This window comes from Cetorhinus maximus, chromosome 7 (assembly GCF_964194155.1).
Source record: "Cetorhinus maximus chromosome 7, sCetMax3.hap1.1, whole genome shotgun sequence".
Lineage (NCBI taxonomy): Eukaryota > Metazoa > Chordata > Chondrichthyes > Lamniformes > Cetorhinidae > Cetorhinus > Cetorhinus maximus.
Window position 1 is genome coordinate 45,503,955 of NC_135885.1, and position 22,898 is coordinate 45,526,852.

General features: G+C 42.8%; 1 protein-coding gene across 2 annotated transcripts in view; it reads left to right on the forward strand.

Moving 5' to 3' along the window:
* Positions 1-22,898, forward strand: part of mipepa (mitochondrial intermediate peptidase a) — a 172,719-nt gene that overhangs the window by 136,913 nt on the left and 12,908 nt on the right. For both annotated transcript variants that reach the window (XM_078545421.1, XM_078545422.1), the window contains one exon: positions 2,947-3,020. In XM_078545421.1, the coding sequence (XP_078401547.1) occupies positions 2,947-3,020 (74 nt within the window). The remainder of the gene's footprint in view (positions 1-2,946; positions 3,021-22,898) is intronic.

Sequence of the window (22,898 nt, forward strand, 5' to 3'; positions counted from 1 at the left end):
TGCCAAGCAATGTGGGAGAGAGTAGAAGTTCTGCTGTATCTAAGGCATGCATAGAACATTGTCTTATTCCATTTCTGTGATAAGCTAATAGTCCCAGCTCTTTAGTCAATTAGATTAAATTGAGTGGCTAAATTGGAACATTCATATTTAAGCCAGGTTATGTGTAACTGGGTTTTATAATTAATATTGTGTAAACAGTGTAAATTATGCAATTTCTCAACGTTGGCCAATATTTTCTTATTGTGTTGATTGTAATCTGTTAAAATGGGCTAATTGGATAGTTGTTTCAGGGAGATGCATGGCCTGAATGGCTTCCCTCTGTGCTGTATGATCTATGATTTTAGTGTTATGATTGGAAGACCTAGGCCATTATATTCAAACATGCAAGCAAGAAAACCATTTTCCAGAAGACTTGGGGCAGAATTTTACGACCCAGCAGGGGTGGGGCCGTAAAATGCGGTGAGCCATTCAAAAATGCTTTGGCTTTGGTGGGGTTTCAGCGTAAAGTTCTGCCCATGGCTATAATTCTCTAGATTATTTGTGTCTTTCCTGGGAAGTGCAGGAGGAGATGTTTGGTGAATGAGGATGAAATCAGCCTAGGCATGAGGGTGAACATTTATGATTCTGGTGGCCTTTTATTGTTCTAAATACGTAAATATAAACCAGGGGAGTCTACAATAAGTAAAATCTGTGGGTTAATAAATTGCCTAGTTATTGTTATTTGCTCATGACTTAAATAAAATTTTGTCCACCAATTTAAATTATCTATTTAATACGTTCAAAAGATTTTGTTGGCAGATGCCTTAATCTTGATAAATGAACAAACCAATTCTTGTCACGTCATTGCACGATCTAGTGAGTTGTTAACACCAAAATCATTCAACAACAAATTTGTTGTTGCATGCCACCTTACCATAAATATTGTTTGGATAACATCATTGCATGTGCCGCACAATGCTGGTAAATAATATCTCAAAAAACCCAAGTGAAATACCCAAACTACCTGACTACTTACATAGGCACATGTAGCCCTAATGTGATCAGCTAAAAGCAAAGTATGTTAATTGGGTTCAAGGTTAATTACAAAGCTAAATTTAATGATTTAATGAACAATATGGAGCTGATAAAATGGATCATTGTGAATCATCTACTGGCTATGCTTACACTTAACTGAGCTGATCTCGTGTGGCAATTTTATTGAAATATTTAATTATAGCTACCAGCATGTTGCACTGTCATATTTGAAGACTGGTAGGTTGGCAGGATTTTCAATACCAGGAGAACATCAAGGGCTATGTAAGGGTCAAATGAACCTTTTGAGGGGTGAGAGGAAGACACATGCTAGCAGATTACATTGGTGGTCATGTGTTCAGCTGTGAAGGTCCTAAACTCTAGAATTCATGCACTAAACCTCTCTGCCTCACTATCCTCATCTATCCTAATATCACTATGTGGCTTGGTGTTAAATTTTGCCTTATAACACTCTTGTGAAGAGCCTTAGGATGTTTTATTAGCTTAAGGGTGTTATATAAGACCATTAGACTTAGGAGCAGAAGCAGGCCATTTGACCCATCGAGTCTGCTCTGCAATTCAATTAGATTATGGCTGATCTGATAATCCTCAACTCCACTTTCCTGCCTTTTCCCCATAACCCTTGATTCCCTTACTGATTAAAAATCTGTCTATCTCAGTCTTGAATATACTTAACGACCCAGCCTCTACAGCCCTCTGTGGTAAAGAATTCCACAGATTGACTACCCTCTGAGAGAAGAAATTCCTCCTCATCTCTGTTTTAAATGGGTGCCTCCTTACTCTGAGACTATGCCCTCTGGCCCCAGATTCTCCCACAAGGGGAAACAACCTCTCAGCATCTACCCTGTCAAGCCCTCTAAGAATCTTTAATGTTTCAATAAGGTCGCCTCTCATTCTTCTAACTCCAATGAGTACAGGTCCAACCGATTCAACCTCTCCCCATAAGAAAATCCCTCCATCCCCGGGATCAACCTAGTGAACTTTCTCTGGACTGCCTCCAATGCCAGTATGTCTTTCCTTAGATAAGGGGACCAAAACTGTTCACAGTATTCTAGGTGTGGTCCAACTAGTGCCTTGTATAGTTTTAGCAAGACTTCCTTATTTTTATACTCCATTCCCTTTGAAATAAAGGCCAACATTCCATTTGCCTTCCCTATTACCTGCTAAACTTGTATGCTAGCTTTTTGGGATTCATGTATGAGGGTCCCCAAATCCCTCTGTGCTGCAGCTTTCTTCATTTTTTCTCCATTTAAATAATATTCATCTCTATTCTTCCTGTCAAAGTGCATAACCTCACACTTTCCCACATTATATTCCATCTGCCACATTTTTGCCCTTTCACTTAACCTGTCTATATCCCTCTGTAGACTATTTGTGTCATCCTCACCTTTGTGTCATAAATATAAGCTGGTGTTGTTTGAGGTCCAATGGCTGCAGGTTTAGCTGCAAGTTAGCTAAACACACCTAATGGAAGGTCAGGACTATCTACAGGAAAAGATTTAAATTTTGCTCATGGATGCTATGCATCAGTTGTATTATGGGATGTCCCAAGACCCAACACATTATTAACCCCTGTGACATGGAAGTCGTTCCTTTTTCCAGAAAAAAGGAATAAATGTGCTTTTTGACATTTAGATGAAAACAACATAAAAATGTAATCAACAGGCACTGTGATGTCAACTGTAAATATAAATTTAGATAAAGTAGTGCTCATTACTTTCAGGTTAAAAGAAATAAGCTAAAAACAGCTATATTTTTCAGCACTTTCCTATAATATGGTAAATTTATCATTTCAAAGCTGATGCTACTGCATTTATAAATAGATCCAACTCTGTTCTAAAAATGTGGATCACAAGCTTTGCTGCTGAGCAAGGTAAGAGTGCACGTGATGTAACATTACCTTTTTTTCCTCAGGGCTGTGGGAGAGCGCTATCGCAGAGAGATGCTGGCACATGGTGGTGGAAAAACACCTATGTTCATGGTTGAAGGTGAAACAAAATCATTTTTACACTTGCTTTTTACTGCAAAATGTTGTATTTGAAATGTCATATCTAGGCTACTGGTCTTTGTATATATTATAAGGTAGCATTGATGATAAAAGGGAAAAGCAGCATGCATAGTTGTTGAAAGGCACATCTAGAGTTAATTTTCTGGCCAGGGACCTACACTGATGTCAGACAAAGTTTCATCATAAACAGTACAGTAGAGACAACTTTGCTGGCCTGTACAGGAAGGCTGAGAGTTCCTAGGTGGGTGGATCCCCTTACCAGCAAAATCTCTGTTACTGCTTCAATTGTAATACAGCATTTGAATTTGAAGACCTTGTGTTAGTGTTTGTGTTTCTGTATATTGAAAAAAAACATTCAGAATGTGTAATATTCTCTATTTTAAATCTGTTCAAACTTTTGTGCTGATTACATTTTTATAGCACTGTAGCATATTGGAATTTTGACCCACTTGGTCAATCAGATTTCATTTATATTATGTTACTGATGTTAGGTCAGGTTCAGTTTTTTAAAAAAAAGACTACCTACAAGACACAAACTATTGAGTATATTGATTAGGAGAATCAGATAAAGTACTCAAAAGTAGACCCATCAAATTATGGACTGGCACATATCAATGTTTTCTGATAATATGGCAGTTTATGTTACTCATACAAGGAAGTTTTTTTATTCAATGTAGGGGCCTTCGCTAAACAATGTAATTGCTCTGAGCTTCACAACAGTTGGAAGGGGTTTCTAATTCATGGCAGTATAATTTGATTGTTAGCTATATGAGTCTGTGAACTGGGAAACTAGGCTATTGGATAGATCAATAGAGAAGCAGTGGCAAACATTTAAGGAGATATTTCAGAGTATTCAGAATATGTGCATTCCTATTATAAAGAAAAATTCTAAGGGGAGGACCCACCATGTGTGGTTAACTAAAGGTGAGTAGCAGGACAGATGATTGCACAGAATATGAAGAACAGCAGAGAATGACTAAAAGGTTAAGCAGGAGAAAGAAATGAGTATAAGAGGAAGCTGGCTAGAAATGTAAAAACGGATAGCAAGAGTTTCTACAGGTATTTAAAAAGGAAAAGAGTAAGTAAAGTGAGTGCTGGTCCCCTAGAGAGTGACAGTGGGGAGTTAATAGTAGAAAATAAAGATATGGCAGAAGAAATGAACAAATGTTTTGCTTCTGTGTTCACTAGAGGATACAAAAAACATTCCAGTAATGGCTGCAAATCAGGAGGTGAACGGGAGAAAGGAACTTGGTGAAATTGAAATCGCTAGGGAAATGGAACTGAGCAAATTGATGGAGCTGCGGGCTGGCAAGTCTCCAGGTTCCGATCGATTATGTCCTAGGGCCTTAAAAGAGACGGCTAATGAGGTAGTTGATGCACTGGTGTTAATTTTCCAAAATTCGCTAGATTCTGGAAAGGTTCCATCAGACTGGAAAGTAGCAAATATAACTCCCCTATTCCAGGCAGGAGGGAGGCAGTAAACCTGAAGCTATAGGCCAGTTAGCTTGATGTCTGTCGTGGGGAAGTTGCTGGAATCGATCATTAAGGAGGTTATAGCTGGGCACTTAGAAGAGCTCAAGGCAATTGGAAAGAGTTAGCATGGTTTTGTGAAAGGAAAATCATGTTTAACCCATTTATTGGAGATTTTTTGAAGGGGTAACATGCGCAGTGGATAAAGGGGAGCCTGTAGACGTATTGTACTTAGATTTCCAGAAGGCATTTATTAAAGGTTATTACGGAATATGAAAGCACATGGTGGAGGGGGTAATATATTAGCATGGATAGGAGATTGGCTGGCTGGCAGAAAGTATGCGTAAATGGGTCTTTTTCACACTGGCAGGATGTGACAAGTGGAGTCCCACAGGGTTCTGTGTTGGCGCTTCAACTTTTTACAATTTACATCAATGACTTAGATAAGGGGAGTGAAGACATGGTAGCTAAATTTGCAGTTAACACAAAGATGGGTAGAAAAATATGTTGTGAAGAGAACATGAGGTTGCAGGTTTATATAGATAGGTTGAGTGAGTGGGCAAAGATCTGGCAAATGGAGTTTAATGTGGGAAAATGGGAAGTTGTTCACTTTGGCAGGAAGAACAAAAAAGCAGAGTATTACTTAAATGGAAAACGGCTGCATAATTCTGGGGTGCAGAGGGATCTAGGTGTTCTAGTACGAGTCACACAAAATTAGAATGCAGGTACAGCAAGTAATTAAGAAGGCTAATGGAATGTTATCTTCTATTAGGAGAGGGATTGAACATAAAAGCAAGGATGTTATGCTTCAGTTATACAGGGCATTGGTGAGACCACACCTTGAATACTACGTGCAGTTTTGATCTCCACATTTAAGGAAGGATGTAAATGCATTGGAGACGGTTCAGATGAGGTTTACCAGATTGGTACCTGAAATGAGTGGGTTGTCTTATAAGGAAAGGTTGGACAGACTGGGCTTGTTTCCACTGGAGTTTAGAAGAGTGAGGGGTAATTTGATTGAAGTATACAAGATCCTGAACGGCCTTCACAAGATGGATGTCGAAAGGATGTTTCCTCTTGTAGACAAGTCCAGAACTAGGGGGCACTGTTTAAAAATTAGGGTCGCCCTTTTAGGACAGAGATGAGAATTTTTTTCTCTCAAGGGGTTGTGCGACTTTGGAACTCTCTGCCTCAGAAGCTGGTGGAAGCGGGGTCACTGAATATTTTTAAGGCAAGGCAGATAGATTCTTGCCAGGCGAGAGAATTGAAGGTTATTGGGGTTAGATGGCAATGTGGAAATCAAAACACAAGAAGATCAGCTATGATATTGAATGGCGGAGCAGGCTCGAGGGGCCAAATGGCCTGTTCCTGTTCTTATTTCTTATGATTCACTTGGATCTTGGATCACAGAGCTGATGGAACAGTACTGTCCTCTGTCTGTCTCCCTGTCTTCCAATGTCTCTGTCTTACTTTTTCTCTAAGATTAAGATCTTAGGGTAGTTTAAGTCTGTATCAGCCAGAAACTCAGATCTTTATCTCTAGCCAGGCTCAGTTATGTACACCTATGGTCAACAACAGGAAATGTTACTGACAGTTAACTTAGGATTGTCAACTTGTGAGCGGGTTTAGATCATAATAGGGACAGGGCTGTGCATTTTACTTGATGTTCACCTTAATATTGAATCATATCAGACCTTGTTTCATCAAGAGTTTGCACAGCTCACTTTGAGAGATTAAAGAAATACATGGTGAAAGACCTGAGTATCTGATGGTGCTATTATAATACCCTCAGCTATCATACAGGTAGATATAATGAGGCAGTGAATCAACTCCTACAAATATAGGATACTCAAATCACTTATGGAAGTGCCTTGTGTCACTGACCCCAAGTAGATATCTACTGCAAACCCAAATTTATAACCGGAACCATTACAGAGGTTGCCAAAGCAGCTGATAAATTCAGACATACCAACTTCTCCATTTCATTATTCAAGAGACCAACTCAAGAGATTTGGTATAAAAATCATGAGTTGCTTTTTTTTCCAGTCATAAGCCAATATGGATCATTGTTTATGAATCTCACTGGTGGGTTATTTAACCTCTAACAGGTCAGACCTCTACAAAATTTTTCAGATGGCGGGGTTTCCCACACCACTGCAGAAATAGTCGACAGGGAGCACACCCACGCTCTAACACTCGCTGGAGCACTAATTTGTTGCAGGCAGGATTTCTTTCCCCACCTGGGGAGGATGTCCTACCTCGGAGAGCTGATTGGCGACAGCTCTACAGTCCCAGCAGTGCCACCAGGAGCGGTAGCCGCTGCTGGGACTGCACTGAGTCCCACAGAACAAAGTGCCATGATCCCAGGAAGCAGGTAAGTTGGTCTTCGGGGGCCTCTGTGGGGCCAGGAAAAGAGGCCTGGGGAAGGGGTTGGGTTGCAAGGCTGCAGGCAGGAGGCCCCCAATCTGGGAAGGGGGCCCTTGAGGGAGCCTTCTACCCCTGTCCCTGACCTCTTCCTGCTGGCTTAAAAATTGTGGCCAGGCTGTGAAGTAGCCATTAATGAGCCACTTAAGGGCTTCAATTGGGGCGAACGTGCTTAGGCTACCCTAGGCCTTGCCCACACTGCCACCCCTGCACCCCACCATTAAAATTGTTGGCAGGTCAAGGGCAAGCAGACAGGTGGCAAGAAGGATACCTGCAGAATTTTACAGGCCCCCACCTGCAAACCCTGCTGGTGGGGACAGTAAAATAATGCCCAATATATGAAAGTGCTTAGCAAAAAAAAACTTTAAAAATCCTATTATCTGGGTATAATTATGGACCCATCTCCAGGGGAGAGGATAGGATAGTGGTGGCGGGGAAGCACATATAATGCCACATTTTCTTCTCAAAGGCCAGTGAGCAAAACACACTGAACGCAGAATTCGGTCTTCACAGTTGCTAGATGTGTGGCAAGGAGAGGAGAGGGTTCATAACTGTAGGCAGCCATGTTACCCAGACAATGTTGGAGCCTTAGAAACCAAAGAAGGATTGTTTCTAGAAAGTCCCAGACCCACAAGGTGGACAAGATGTTAAGGTGATGTACTGCTAATCTATTCTGAATGAGAAGCCGCTTAAGAGAGCATACAGTCCCGGGACTTTAAATATTGGCATAAATTCCAAAAGCAAGGAAGTTATGAAAAACCTGTATAAAACACTGGTTTAGCCATAGCTGGTGCATTGTGTCCAGTTCTGGGCACTGCACTTTAGGAAGGATGTGAAGGCAGTATGGAGGGTTGTTACGGACAGTAGGGGTGTTAATTTAAACAGCAATAATTTCTCCTCTCACCTCCCGTTTGTAAACAGAAAGGTGTTTTGATTTGTTTCCCTCTTTATAAGCGTATTTCCCAACCCCTGAGTTGTGGTGCAATCCAATTTTCTATTAATAACCCCACAGCAAACCCAATATAGGATGAAGGTTTGTTTATTTGCACATACTCAAACCACAAAAGAGGGTTTGCAATGTCCCCCTTGTACTCAGATAATAAAGAGAAGGATAGAGAAAATAAAGATTTGCAGTACAGAGACCACAGAGAAAAAAAAATTTGTTTCCCGAGTCCAGAATCAAAATCCAATGGGGTATTCCTCCATGGAGGTCAGTGGGTTGAAGACCGATGCTGGATAATTCACTTTTCAGTGGTGTTGACATCGCACGATGAGATAGGCATGCAGAGATGAATCAGTCTTGGAGGCGATGGTACAGACATCCAGCAGAAGCAGGGTAGATGGAGCCAGGTATCCAACCTGTAGCTTTAAGACTTATTGTGTTGTATAGTATCACGTAACAATGTGAACAAATCAGCTCTAAGCGCGGGGAACCTTAGAGTGGGAGTTCCTCTCCTACTAGTTGTGGAGCTTGATGGAAGCATGTAACTGCTACAGTTACCACATTCCTTAAAGCTACAATTACTACAGAGAAGTGGTCAATGTTGTTAATGTCCTGTTGCCCGATGGTGATGAGAGGGCCTTGTTGCCCCCCCAGTCATCATTGTCTTGGTCTTCTGACAGCTTGGTCTTCTGACAGCTGATGTGTAGACCAACCTTGGCACCACTACTCTCAAGACTGGTGGTCACACCTTAGAGTGTGCGATTCTTCACCCAGCAAATTGATGTTAAATAAAGTTCTACGTTTCTAATGAGAAACCTATCTGGAAAATCAAGTCCATAACAAACTGGCGACAAGGATAAATCGGGTGTGGTGTTGTCCCTCGCCCAGCAACTGAGAGTATCCTGTTAGACAGAAGAAAGGGAAGACATACTCACCAGATATGCCACATTTTGGCAGGATTGACCACTTTGAATCATCCACAGAGGATTGGTGTCAATATGTAGAACATCTTGGGTTCTGTTTCCAAGCAAACAAAATAACTGGGGAGGAAAAGAGGAGAGCAATTTCCTAAGTGTTTGCGGGAGTAAAATCTATAATTTAATCCCAAATTTGACAACCCCAAAAGCCCCTGATTCAAAGACCTTTGGTGAATTGGTAGACCTCTTAAAGGGGCACTTCCAACCCAAACCCTCAGTCACCATGCAAAGGTTCAGGTTTAATTCGAGGGCTAGAGCCCTGGGGAGACCATTGCAACATATGTGGCAAAATTTAAATAACTGACTGAACACTGATTTCGGGGACACCATAAGCGATATGCTCAGGGATTGTTTGGTCTGCGGTGTGCAAGATGAAGCCATTCAAGGATGATTATTAGCTGAAGTAAACCTCAACTTTGAAAAAGCATTGGAAATAGCATTTGAAGTAGAAAGCGCCAATGCGAGCGCAGGCTATACAAGGTGCACAAAATGGTGCCGTTTTCCAGTTGGGGTGGGAACCGACAGCCGGGTTTGGCACGAAAACCGGGATTCCGCCGTGAAGCAGATAGTCCCCACTACCCAAAAATTTAAAATAAATGCAGGAAATAGCTCAGCAGCATATCTGAAAATGAATTATTACCGATGTGGAAGCACCCATACTCCTGAAACTTGCTATTTTAAAGAGGTGGAGCGCTATTTTTGGCATGAAAGAGGGCACATACTGACGCATTGTAAAGCAAGATTGAGACAGACTCCCAGGCAACAAGCTAAGTTAATCGAAGCACATAATGTGGAAGAACCAGAAACCACCAATTCTGATATTTACTCCCTGTTTAATGTAAAAAGTAGGGAAGACAGAGCTAATCACTGTTACTCTGCAGGTAATTGGAAAACTTTTAATGAAGAAAGCAGACACTGGTGCTTCGACCACTGTAGTGGGAGAGCAAACCTTCAAATATTTAAACAGGGTACTCAATAATTGAACCCAAAACAAAAATTGCTGGAAAAGCACCTGTGGAGTGAAAGACAAGGTTAACGTTTCGAGTCCAGATGACTCTTCTTCAGAACTAAAGAGAAGTAGAAATGTGGTGACATATATACTGTTTAAGGGGGGGTGGGACAGATGAAGCTGGATAGCAGGCCAGTGATAGGTGGAGGCAAAGGAGAGAATGCAAAAGATCTCATATACAAAAGGTCGAAGGGATAAAACAATGAATGGAAATAAATTTTAAAAATAATAATAGATAGGTGGGGAAAAAAATCTATATATAAAAAATTTTAAAATCAATATTTGAAAAAAGGGGATCAAAACCCTTTTTTGATCCCCTTTTTTCAAATATTTTTTAATTTAAAAATTTTTATATATACATTTTTTCCCTCCTATTTCTATTATTATTTTTAAAACTTATTTTCATTCATTGTTTTATTTCCACCTTTAGCCTATTTTGATCTTTTCTCCCACACCTCCCCCTCCCCCCACCCCACCCCCACAAGGGCCATCTGTCACTTGCTCATCCTGCTTTCTACTCTTAATGTCACCATTAGCATCTCCTTTAGCCAGTATCACCACCATCAACACCCCTTCGACTTTTTGTTTATGACATCTTTTGCAATCTCTCCTTTGCCTCCACCTATCACTGGCCTTCTATCCAGCTTCACCTGTCCCACCCCCCTTAAACAGTATATATTTCACCACATTTCTACTCTTTAGTTCTGAAGAAGAGTCATCTGGACTCGAAATGTTAACTCTGTCTTTCTCTCCACAGATGCTGTCAGACCTGCTGAGTTTTTCCAGCAATTTTTGTTTTTGTTTCAGATTTCCAGCATCCGCAGTATTTTGCTTTTACTCAACAATTGAATTTGAAGCAGACTTTAGCCAAATTGAAAACATACTGGCAAAGCTATCCAAGTGAAGGGTATTACCACTGTATCTGTTTATTATAAGCACCAACAGTACAACTCCCAGAGATGGTAGTAGAAAGCGAAGGACCAAGCCTTCTAGATCGTGATTGGTTGAAAGAAATTAAACTAAATTGGTCTGAAATTTTTCAGTTATGAGTAGGAGGACTGCCAGAGCTGCTAAAGAAATATGGTATGGTTTTTCGAGATGAACTAGGGAGAATCAAAGGCCTACAGGCTAAGATCTGTGTTTACTCAGAAGCAACTCCTCGTTTCTTTAAAGCAAGGCTGGTGCCATGGGCTCTGAGGGAGAAGGTTGACACTGATCATATTGAATGGTGGAGCAGGCGCAAATGGCCTATTCCTGCTCCTAGTTTCTATGTTTCCATGAATTGAACTGTTTAATGAAGTTGGGGGTCATACAGCCAGTTGAATTGTCAGAGTGGGCAGCACCTATAATCCCTGTCTTAAGACCGGATCAGACCATCCGGATCTGTGGGGACTATAAACTAACGGTAAACAAAACTGCCAATTTGGGCAAGCACCCTATCCCCAAGATTGAAGACCTCTATGCTAAATTAGCTGGAGGGGACAACTTATCATAAACTAGATATGAGCCAAGCATATCAGCAGCTGGAACTGGATGATACCTCCAGAGAATTTGTGACCATTAACACCCACAAAGGGTTATATCAATATATGTGCCTGCCCTTCAGTGTTTCTTCGGCCTGCGCGATAGAGGACGATTGAGAGCTTGCTGCAAGGACCGCCTCAAGTCATGGTCTACCTGGACGATGTCCTAATAAAGGGGTTCACGGAAGCTGAACACGTGGCTAATTTGGAGGAAGTCTTGAAACGATTTTTGGAAGCAGGGATATGCTTAAAAAAAGAAAAGTGTACCTTCCAGGCAAGTGAAGTCGTTTATTTGGGCAACTGGGCGGATGCACAAGAGTTATACCCGGCAGAAGAAAAAGTTAAAGCTATTAAGGAGGCACCTTCGCCTAAAAATGTCTCTGAACTCAAGTCATTCTTAGGTATGGTTAATTATTATGGTCGATTCCTACCCAACTTATCAACAGTCCGAGCCCCTGTACAATCATTATTAACCAATGTTGGATTTGGAAGTCACCCCATGAAAAAACCTCCATGAAAGTTAAACAACTCTTGCACTCTTCAAACTTGCTAGTACAACATGACCCGACACAGGAACTGGTATTAACCTGAGAAATGTCCCCCTATGGCGTGGGAGCGGTACCATCGCACATGGTGGACAATGGTTCAGAAAGGCCCATAGGCTGCGTGTCCAGGACCTTTTCCACGGCCAAAAAAAATATTCGCAAATTGAGCAAAAAGGGTTATCAATTATTTCCGGAGCTAAAAAATTCCACCAATACGTATATGGCTGACAATTTACGGGACCACAAACCGCTCTTGGGTCTATTCAGTGAAGAAAAAGCTATCCCTTCCATAGGTTCTGGACGAATTCAAAGATGGGCTCTCAATTTATCCGCATATGAATACACTTTTGTGCACAGACTAGGGATGCATATATCCAGTGCTGATGCTCTAAGTTGCCTTCCTTTGCAGGAGAGCAATGAACATGCCCCAATCCCCCAAGAGATCCCCAAAGCAGATAAGAAACTGGACGAATCATGATCTAGTCCTGTCTAGAGTGAGAGACCAAGGCCAGAATTTTGCCCTCGTTGGGCTGGGGCGAGTGGGAGCGGTCGGGAAGCCAACCGTCGACCACTGCCCGCAATCGGGGCCCGACCGTGATGTCATGCTGGCGGGCCCAACATGAAACGCACGCTGCAGCGCTCAGCGATGCCTGTGTGGGGAGGGAGGCACGAATGCATGCAGGTGCATGCAGGAAAAGAGATGGAAGATTTTGAAAAATTAAAACGAAAGATTTTTTAAATGTTAACATCACATGAGCAGGGACATGTTAGAAATTAATTTGAAAATTTTAAATTTTTTAATGACAGGTCTAAACCTCATCCCGCCCATGGATAAGGTTTCGCAAAAAATCCAATGGCCGCTTGGCCTTTTCGCCTGCCCGCCAACCATAAGGTTAGATGGGCAGTGAAAAATTTAATTCAATTACATCCTTAATGACCTTAATAGACCTGTTAATTGTCGGCGAACTTCCGCGCGTGCCCGCCGACCGAAATATTGCATCAGTGCACGGTGACATTGGGATGCTTGCCTGACATAAACGCGTGTCATATTACGCTCATTCGGGTCAGGTATTCGCCTGCCCAACGAGCAGAAAATTCTGGCCCAAGTGTTGAAAGGATGATCCCAGGAACAAGTCCCTGATGAATTGAAGCCATTCTTCACTCAAAGGAATGAATTGAGTATTCAAGATGGTACCCTGTTATGGGGTGTGAGAGTAGTTATTCCTTCACAAGGAAGGGAACTACTCTTAGCAGAGTTGCACAGAGTACGTTCGGGAATCTCAAGAATGAAAAGAATGAAGATGATCGTGTGAAGTTTCATTTGGTGGCTGGGCATGGACAGTGATATCAAGAAGGTGGTTAAACACTGTATACAAGGCCAACAACGACAGAAGTTATCTGTTGTGGCCCCACTGCACCCATGGGAATGGCCTGGTAGGCCCTGAGTGAGACTGCACATGGATTACATCAGCCCCTTTCTAGGCACCATGTTGCTACTAACAATTGACACACATTCCAAATGGCTAGAGATGTTAGGTCTCCAGCATCAGGTGTGACTATAGGAAAGTTATGCCAAAGCTTTTCTATACATGGATTGCCAGAAGTAATCATCTCAAATAATGGTACTGGATGGTGTCCAGCTTCTTGAGTGTTGTGGGAGCTGCACTCTTCCAGGCAAGTGAGGAGTATTCCATCACACTCCTGACTTGTGCCTTGTAGATGGTGGACAGGCTTTGGGGAATCAGGAATCAGAACTACTCGGCACAGGATTCCCAGCCTCTGACCTGTTATTGTAGCCACAGTATTTATATGGCTAGTGCAGTTCAGTTCCTGGTCAATGGTAAACCCCCCCCCGCCGGATGTTGATAGTAGGGGATTCAGTGATGGTAATGCCTGTGAATGTCAAGGGGCGATGGTTAGATTCCATCTTGTTGGAGATGGTCATTGCCTCGCACTTGTGTGATGTGAATGTTACTTGCCACTTGTCAGCCCAAGCCTAGGTATTGTCCAGGTCTTGCTGGATTTGGGCATGGACTGCTTCAGTATCTGAGGAGTTACGAATGGCGCTGAACATTGCGCAATCATCAGCGAATATTCCCGCTCTTGACTTTATGATGGAAGGAACGTCATTGATGAACCAGCTGAAGATGGTTGGGCCTAGGACACTATCCTGAGGAACTCCTGCAGTGATGTCCTGGAGCTGAGATGACTGACTTCCAACAACCACAACCATCTTCCTTTGTGCTAGGTATGACTCCAACCCATGGAGAGTTGTCCCCCTGATACCCATTGACTCCAGTTTTGCTAGGGGCTCTTTGATGCCACACTTGGTCAAATGTGGCCTTGATGCCAAGGGCAGTCACACTCACCTCATCTCGGAAGTTCTGCTCTTTTGTCCATGATTGAACCACGGCTATAATGAGGTCAGGAGCTGAGTGACCCTGGCGGAACCCAAACTGGGTGTTAGTGAGCAGGTTATTGCTAAGCAAGTGCCGCTTGATAGCACTGTTGATGACCCCTTCCATCACTTTACTGATGATCGAGAGTAGACTGATGGGGCGGTAATTGGTTGGGATGGAGTTGTCCTGCTTTTTGTGTACAGGACATACCTGGGCAATTTTACACATAACCAGGTAGATGCCAGTGTTGCAGCTGTACTGGAACAGTTTGGCTAGGGACACAGCAAGTTCTGGAGCACAAGTCTTCAGTACTGTTGCCAGAATGTTGTCAGGGCCCATAGCCTTTGCAGTATCCAGTGCCTTCAGCTGTTTCTTGACATCACGTGGAGTGAATTGAATTGGCTGAAGACTGGCATCTGTGATGCTGGGGACCTCCAGAGGAGGCCGAGATGGATCATCTACTCGGCACTTCTGGCTGAAGATTGTAGCAAATGCTTCAGCCTTAGCTTTTGCACTGATGTGCTGGGCTCCCCCATCATTGAGGATGGGGAAATTTGTGGAGCCTCCTTCTCCAGTGAGTTGTATAATTGTCCACCACCATTCACGACTGGATGTGGCAGGACTGCAGAGCTTAGATCTGATCTGTTGATTGTGGGATCGCTTGGCTCTGTCTATCACTTTCTGCTTATGCTGTTTGGCATGCAAGTAGTCCTGTGTTATAACTTCACCAGGTTGACGCCTCTTTTTTAGGTGTGCCTGATGCTGCTCCTGGCATGCCTTCCTGCACTCTTCATTGAACCAGGGTTGATCCCCTGGCTTGATGGTAATGGTGGAGTGGGGGATATGCTGGGCCATGAGGTTACAGATTGTGTTCGAGTACAATTCTGCTGCTGCTGATGGCCCACAACGCCTCATGGATGGTCTTGAGTTTCTAGATCTGTTCTTTATCCTATTTAGCATGGTGGTAGTGTGACACAACACGATGGAGAGTATCCTCAATGTGAAGCCGGGTCTTCATCTCCGCAACGACTGTGCAGTGGTCACTCTTAGCAATACTGTCAGACTCTCCATTGCTCTGGGTCTGGGAGGAGTAAAAAGTGCGGGAATGCAATATTATAGGAGATTCAATTGTAAGGGGAATAGATAGGCTTTTCTGTGGCCGCAAACAAGATTCCAGGATGGTATGTTGCCTCCCTGGTGCTAGGGTCAAGGATGTCTCTGAGCGGCTACAGGACATTCTGAAGGGGGAGGGTGAACAGCCAGTGGTCATGGTACACATTGGTACAAACGATATAGGTAAAAAAAGGGATGAGGTCCTAAAAGCAGAATATAGAGAGTTAGGAAGTAAGCTGAAAAGTAGGACCTCAAAGGTAGTGATCTCAGGATTACTACCAGTGCCACGTGCTAGTCAGATTAGATATAGCAGGATATATCGGATGAATATGTGGCTGAAGAGATGGTGTGAGGGGGAGGATTTCAGATTCCTGGGACATTGGGACCAGTTCTGGGGGAGGTGGGACCAGTACAAACTGGACGGGTTATACCTGGGCAGGACCGGGACTGATGTCCTAGGGGGAATATTTGCTAGAGTGGTTGGGGAGGGTTTAAACTAAAATGGCAGGGGGATGGGAACCTATGCAAGGAGTCAGAGGAGGGGGAATCAAGAACACGAACAAAAGACAGAAAGGGGAATAAAAAAAGCGATAGGCAGAGAAATCAAGGGCAAGAATCTAACGGGGCCTCAATGAAAAGTTGACAAGTAATGTTAAAAAGACAAATCTTAAGGCTTTGTGCCTTAACGTGAGGAGCATTTGCAATAAAGTGGATGAATTAACCGTGCAAATAGATGTAAACAGGTATGATATAGTCGGGGTTACGGAGACATGGCTGCAGGGTGACCAGGGATGGGAACTGAACATCCAGGGGCATTCGGTATTTAGGAAGGACAGACAAAAAGGAAAAGGCGATGGAGTTGCATTGCTGGTTAAAGAGGAAATTAACGCAATAATGAGGAAAGATATTAGCTCCGACGAATCTGTATGGGTAGAGCTGAGAAACACTAAGGGGCAAAAAACGTTAGTGGGTGTTGTATATAGACCCCCAAACTGTAGAGGCGATGTTGGGAAATGTGTGCAATGTAAATTAAAGTGTTTACTTTTTATGTCTTAAATGATTGGGTTTCTTCCCATTTTATAAAGATTGTCGGAAGAAATTTGAAAATTACCCAATAAACTTGAAAAGATTGTGTTTAGAATAAGCTTGCCTGCAAAATGTGACAACTATGACCAAGAGCAATACCTCATGCGTGACACAAATGTGTCACTAACGTTGTTTGGGGAGGGAAACCTGCTGTCCATACCTGGCCTGGCCTTCATGTGACTCCAGACCCACAGCAATGTTGTTGACTCTGAAAAGCCCTCTGAAACGGCCTTGCAAGCCACTCAGTTGTATCAAACAGCTACCGAAAAGTCAAAAAGGAAAGAAACCAAACTATCCACCTGGAATCAACCTAGGCACCAGAAACTGCAACATCACACCTAGCCCTGTCTCCGCTGCAAAGCCTTCTTTACAAGCATCTCAGGGCTTGTGCCAAAATTGAGAGCTGTCCCACAGACTAGTCGAGTAACAGTTTGACATTGTAAAGTATGATACCATGAGTATGACATTGTCCTAGATACCAGGGCCAGGGAGAAAACAAGGGCTGCCTTCTCTTTATGGGCCCCTTCCTGCCCTTCACCACCACTCCCCCACTTAACCCTCCTCCTCAATCATGGATAATATCTTTTCCCCTTTCAAGATTCACCAAACAATTCACCAAACAATCCCAGAAACGTTCTAGTAAAATGATAATGCCCATTGTTGGCATCTGATTACAAATATCATCTGATATCTATGCAGCATGGATCATTAATATTAAGAGCAGTAACGATATAATGCAGTGTTAGTTTGCGTGCACTCTATATGTGATCCCACCGTGGCTATTAAACAAACCAAATTTTACTTTAGCAGCATTGTGCAATATAGTTAATTTGACAGGAAAATAATCCCATTAGTTATTTGTACACTGCAGACAATACCTTACTGATTTCGGATACCGCCTCAGTCCTCATTAACATGTTCTGCACATTGCACCATATACGTACGAATTAGGAACAGGAGTAGGCCATTTGGCCCCTCGATCAATTCAATAAGGTCATGGCTAATCTAATTTTAACCTCAACTTTACATTCCGGCCTACCCTCCGATAACCTTTCACCCCCTTGCTCATCAAGAATCTATCTATTTCCGCCTTGAAGATATTCAATGACTCTGCCTCAACCACCTTTTGAGGAAGAGAATTCCAAAGTCTCTCAACACTCTGAGAGAGAAAAAAAAAATCCTCGTCTCTGTGGCCCTAGTTCTAGATTCACCCGCAAGAGGAAACATCCTTTCCACATCCACCCTGTCAAGTCCCCTCAGGATCTTTTTATGTTTCAATCAAGTCATCCCCTACTTTTATCGAGAAATGGCTGAAGGAATTGGATACTGCAAAGGCTTTGGGCCCTGACAACATTCTGGCAATAGTACTGTACTACTATACTATATGGCTATGCTACTACCCTCAATCATCAGTAAAGTGATGGAAGGTGTCGTTGACAGGGCTGTCAAGCGGCACTTACTCAGCATAAACCTGTTCACTGCTCACTTTAGGTTTCTCCAGGGCCACTCAGCTCCTGATCTCATTACAGCCTCGGTCCAAACATGGACAAAAGAGCTGAACTCAAGAAACGATGTGAGTGACTGCCCTCCACATCAAGGCATGACATCAAGTCATCCTCATAAAACTGGAGTCAATTGGAATAAGGCAGAAAATTCTCCACAGATTGAAGTCATACCTAGCACAAGGGAAGATGGTTGTGGTTGTTGGAAGTCAATCAATCATCTCATTCCCAAGACATCACTGCAGAAGTTCCTCAGAGTAGTGTCTGTGGCCCCAACCATCTTCAGCTGCTTCATCAATGGCTTTCCCTCTCCCATGATTGCACAATATTCACATTCCTAACTCCTCAGATACTGAAGCAGTCTATGTCCTTATGCAGCAAGACCTGGACAACATGCAGGCTATAGCAGAGAAGTGGCAAGTAACATTAGCAACACACAAGTGCCAATCAATGATGATCTCACCTTGACATTCAATAGCATTACCATTGCTGAATCCCCCACTATCAACATCCAGGGGGGTTACCATTGACCAGAAACTGAACTGGACCAGCCACATAAGTACTGTGGCTACAAGATGCTGGGAATTCTGTGGCAAGTAGCTCGGCTGCTTACTCCGCAAAGCCTGTTGACCATCTACAAGGTTCAAGTCAAGATTGTGATGCAATACTGTCCACTTGCCTGGATGAGTGCAACTCCAACAACACCCAAGAAGCTTGACACCATCCAGGACAAAGCAGCCCACTTGGTTGCACCCCATCTACCATCTTAAACGTTCACTCCTTTCACCACCCACACACACTGGCAGCAGTGTGTACCATCTGCAAGATGAAATGCAGCAACTCACCAAGGCTCCTTCAGTAGCACATTCCAGATTTGTGACCTCTACCACCTGGAAGGACAAGGGCAGCAGCTGCGTGAGAACACCACCTGCAAGTTCCCCTCCAAGCCACATGCCACCCTGACTTCAAACTATATTGCCGTTCTTCACGGTTGCTGCATCAAAATCCTGGAACTCCCTCCCTAACAGCACTGTGGGTGCACCTACACCACGTACACTGCAGTGGTTCAAGCCAGCAGCTTACCACCACCTTTTCAAGGGCAGTTAGGGATGGGCAATAAATGCTGGTCTAGCCAGTGACGCCCACATCCCTTGAAAGAATTTTTAAAAATGTGCTGGGCAGGATAAACACATAAGCGCTTAATTTAATCCTTTACAGTTGCATTATTTATAATGAGTCGAGTGTATATGCTGTATTGTAATGATGGGTGTTATGCCATTTGAGAAAGAATGAACTTGTCTTTATGTAATGCACAATGTATTATCAGGGTCATTTAATTAATAGTGACTGGTCTAGATTTTCAAATATTAGATGGACACAAGTTAGATAAATTGAATTAGAGGAAGATTATAGGGTTATGGGGAGAGAACAGAGCAATTGGATTATTTTAGCATTGCTCTTAACAAAAGAGCCAGCACTGATATAATGGGCTAACAGCCTCCTTCTCTATAAAATTTCTGTGGTTCTAATTACTCTCTGATGTCTATAGTAAATTGGCCCTAAACAATCCTGAGTCTGTGCCCTCTCGCTGAACAGCCGTAATACATCAAGAATTATTGATTCACATTCAGTGTTTTTTTCCTCTATAAAATCCTCCTACAGATTTCTCAGGAAATAGTAGCCCTGGCTTATCAAGTTGTACTTCTATATGATCAGCCTCATTAATATTCACAACGATGCCTCTGGGGTCATGAATGGCCTCCTTTAATTTGTAGCCATCAAAGCTATGTGCAGTGCTCCAAGTAGCCTCACTGGGGCATAGTATAGGTTCAGTATAATCTCTGGGGATTTGAATTCAGCTGATTTGGCAAAATAGCCAGCATTATTTGTTTGTTTGTGGCTGCATTCAAGTGGAAAATTGAAACAAGTTAAATTTAGAAGGATTGCGACAATCAAAGAGGAGTAGCAGAATAGGACAGAACAGTTGCCAGCCTTTGGAATGCCTCTCAAGACAGCACGATCCATTAGCAGCCTACGTCGAGCCACATTCCTAACCCCACTTTCCTCTGTCCCCCTTCCTTCACTGAGCCCACATTCCCTTAGCATCCTTTCTTCCCCTCCCCTAAACCCCACCCATTGACCTCTATTCTCAAGACAACCTTGAGCCTACACCCCTTCTGTTCCCCAGTTTTCCTCTCTTCCTCTGAGCCCCTGTCCCCATTCCATAATTTTCTCCTTCTCCCAAGCATCCCTTCCTTCTCCCAAGCATCCCTGTCTTCTGACCCTATGCCCCCAAGCCCCTTCCTTTGCACCCCAGTTCCCTGTCTTACTCTCCTCTGCCCCTTGGTCTGTTGCCACTGTCTCCCCCTGTTCTGCCATTATCTCATTCTCACCCTGAGCTCAAATCACCCTTTTCTTTCCTCTCCTAACCTCAGTCTCCTATCCTCTGCCCAGTCTCCCTGTTCATTCCCCGTTCCATCTCTCCACCAGGCTCTTTCCTACCTCTTTCCTCTCACCAGTTGATCTTGTTTCCAGTCACTTCTAAGCAGGGACCAGCTATCTGCAGTGTAGGGGTGACATCACTGAGATGAAACTTTCTCTGAGTTGGTGACATCATGGAACAGAGGTATTGCCACTCAGGTGGAAGGTTTACAACACAAAGATCTTCCAGACACTGCATCAGTGTCCCATTTTTGGACACTCTAGGCCAGGGCAATCTGTGAGAGTTATCAATTCTACCTGCACCTCTTCACCACATCAGGGCAACATGTCTGAGAGGAGTTCCTGGCCTACTCCAGGAACCCCGCCTGTTACAACCTCAGGCCATAACAAAATGTTTAGCAATTGAGGGCTGTCGTGAGTCCTGTAAAGGACCCAGGAAAGTAGCCCACCCCAAAGACCTTAAAGGAAATTTTACAAAGTAATTATTACCTATAGGTCTGTTTAATCGCTGAAGATTTTTTGGAAGTTTTCGTTTAGGAATAACCAGGAATAGCCACTTTAGTAAAGTGACTTTGGGCTGCTGTGCTTTCTGTTGGTGGATTTGACTGGACTGTGTTGATACATTCTTACTGACGTGGCCTGTCTGCTTTGCCTGTAATTGACCTCATCACCACAGTTAGGGACAGGATCTGAGTTGCCTGATATTAGCCGATTTACACCCCATGCCAATGGTGCAGAAAGCCCATTGGAATTTCAAGCCCCTAATGCTGAAACAAATGGCTTGGTTTTATTGCAAAAATAATGTTTACAATTGTTTAATTCTATTTTTATTCTGTTGCTATAACTCTAGATAAAGTATAGCTTTCAAGCAGAAATGAGCAAAATCTGTGAGGCTTTGCAAATAAAAGTGTGACCTTACCAGTTGCCCAAGGAAATTAACAGTGAGAGTTTCAGGTTTAGAGTGGGTGGTGACCCATTCCTTGACCCCTTGATCATTTGTCATTATCTACTTAGATCAGAGATCTTAGTTGCCAAGAGCAACTAAGTGGAATATGGCAGCATTCACAATCAGCTGCTATAGCAACAATCTTCCATCCCTAATAATTGCATGGCTTCACTGGGCGCAATTTTTAACATCTAACTTTTAATTTTGTAAAATTTTGATGCATAGTGTTTATCCTTTTAATCAGCTGGGTTAAGTTCTGCAGTTCTGTTATAATCCTTTATGTAAATGTCCTTTAGTACTGGATTTGTGGAATATTAATCCAAATTAATAGCATTGTTATTTATAATAATCTTTAAAATATTTGCCATGAGGTCTATGGGAAAAAAACTGGACTAGAATAAATTATTCCAAAAAATTGCACTCCACAATTAAAGCTCACATTTAACTGGCTTTATATGATGTTCACCACAGCAGTTTTCAATTTATTCATTGTATTCAAAGGAGTGGTCAAGCACAAGGCCAACAACTGTATCTAATTGTTCCTGTGAAAAATGTACACTTTAAAATTATTTTAAATTTTTAAATTTTCAGGTAAAATTCACCACATGGTAGGCCTTTGATCAGGCCTCAAAATCTTGCATAACTTTGAAACAAGCTGAATAGGAGACTTCTTAGGTAGTCACTCAGGATCAAGGATGGCTTGATTCCACTCTGGTTTGATGTGTTCTGAAACAGCTGATCAGTCCAATGTGCAATTTGCAGACGCTGCCACATATGGGGTAGGTGATACCTGAAAGGTTGGATAGATGGGTTGTTTGGAGGCTTTTGTGTTCCCTCCGACACCTTGACTTCAGCTTTGCGTGTTCTTGACACAGTCAATATCTTTGTGTCTTCCCAAGTGACCCTTCTCTATTTTGGTCAGTCACTTTGGTCATAAGAATAGAAAAGCAGAATAATCTTAAAAGGTATGAAATTTGTAAGTGTTGATATTCAAAGAGTCTTGGGTGTGCTTGTACAAGGAAGGCAGAAAGTTAGCATGCAGGTGCAGCAAGCAATTAGGAAGGCAAATAGTATGTTGGCCTTTATTGCAAGGTGATTGGCGTACAAGAATAAAGAAGTCTTGCTACAGTTGTACTGGGCTTTGGTGAGACCACATCTGGAAAACTCTGTGCAGTTTTGGTCTCCACATTTAAGAAATGATACACTTGCATTGGAGGAGTTACAGCGAAGGTTCACTAGATTGGTCCCTGGAGTGAGGGGGTTGTCCTATGATGGAAGACTAAGTAAATTGGGTTTATATTCTTTGGAGTTTAGAAGAATGAGAGGCGATCAAATTGAAATCTATAAAATTCTGAGGGGGTTTGATAGGTGTTTCTGGTGGTCCGGGAGTCTAAAACACGGGGACGCAGTCTTAGGATAAGGGGCCCGACTGAGATGAGGAGAAATTACTTCATTCAAAGGGGTGTGAATCTTTGGAAT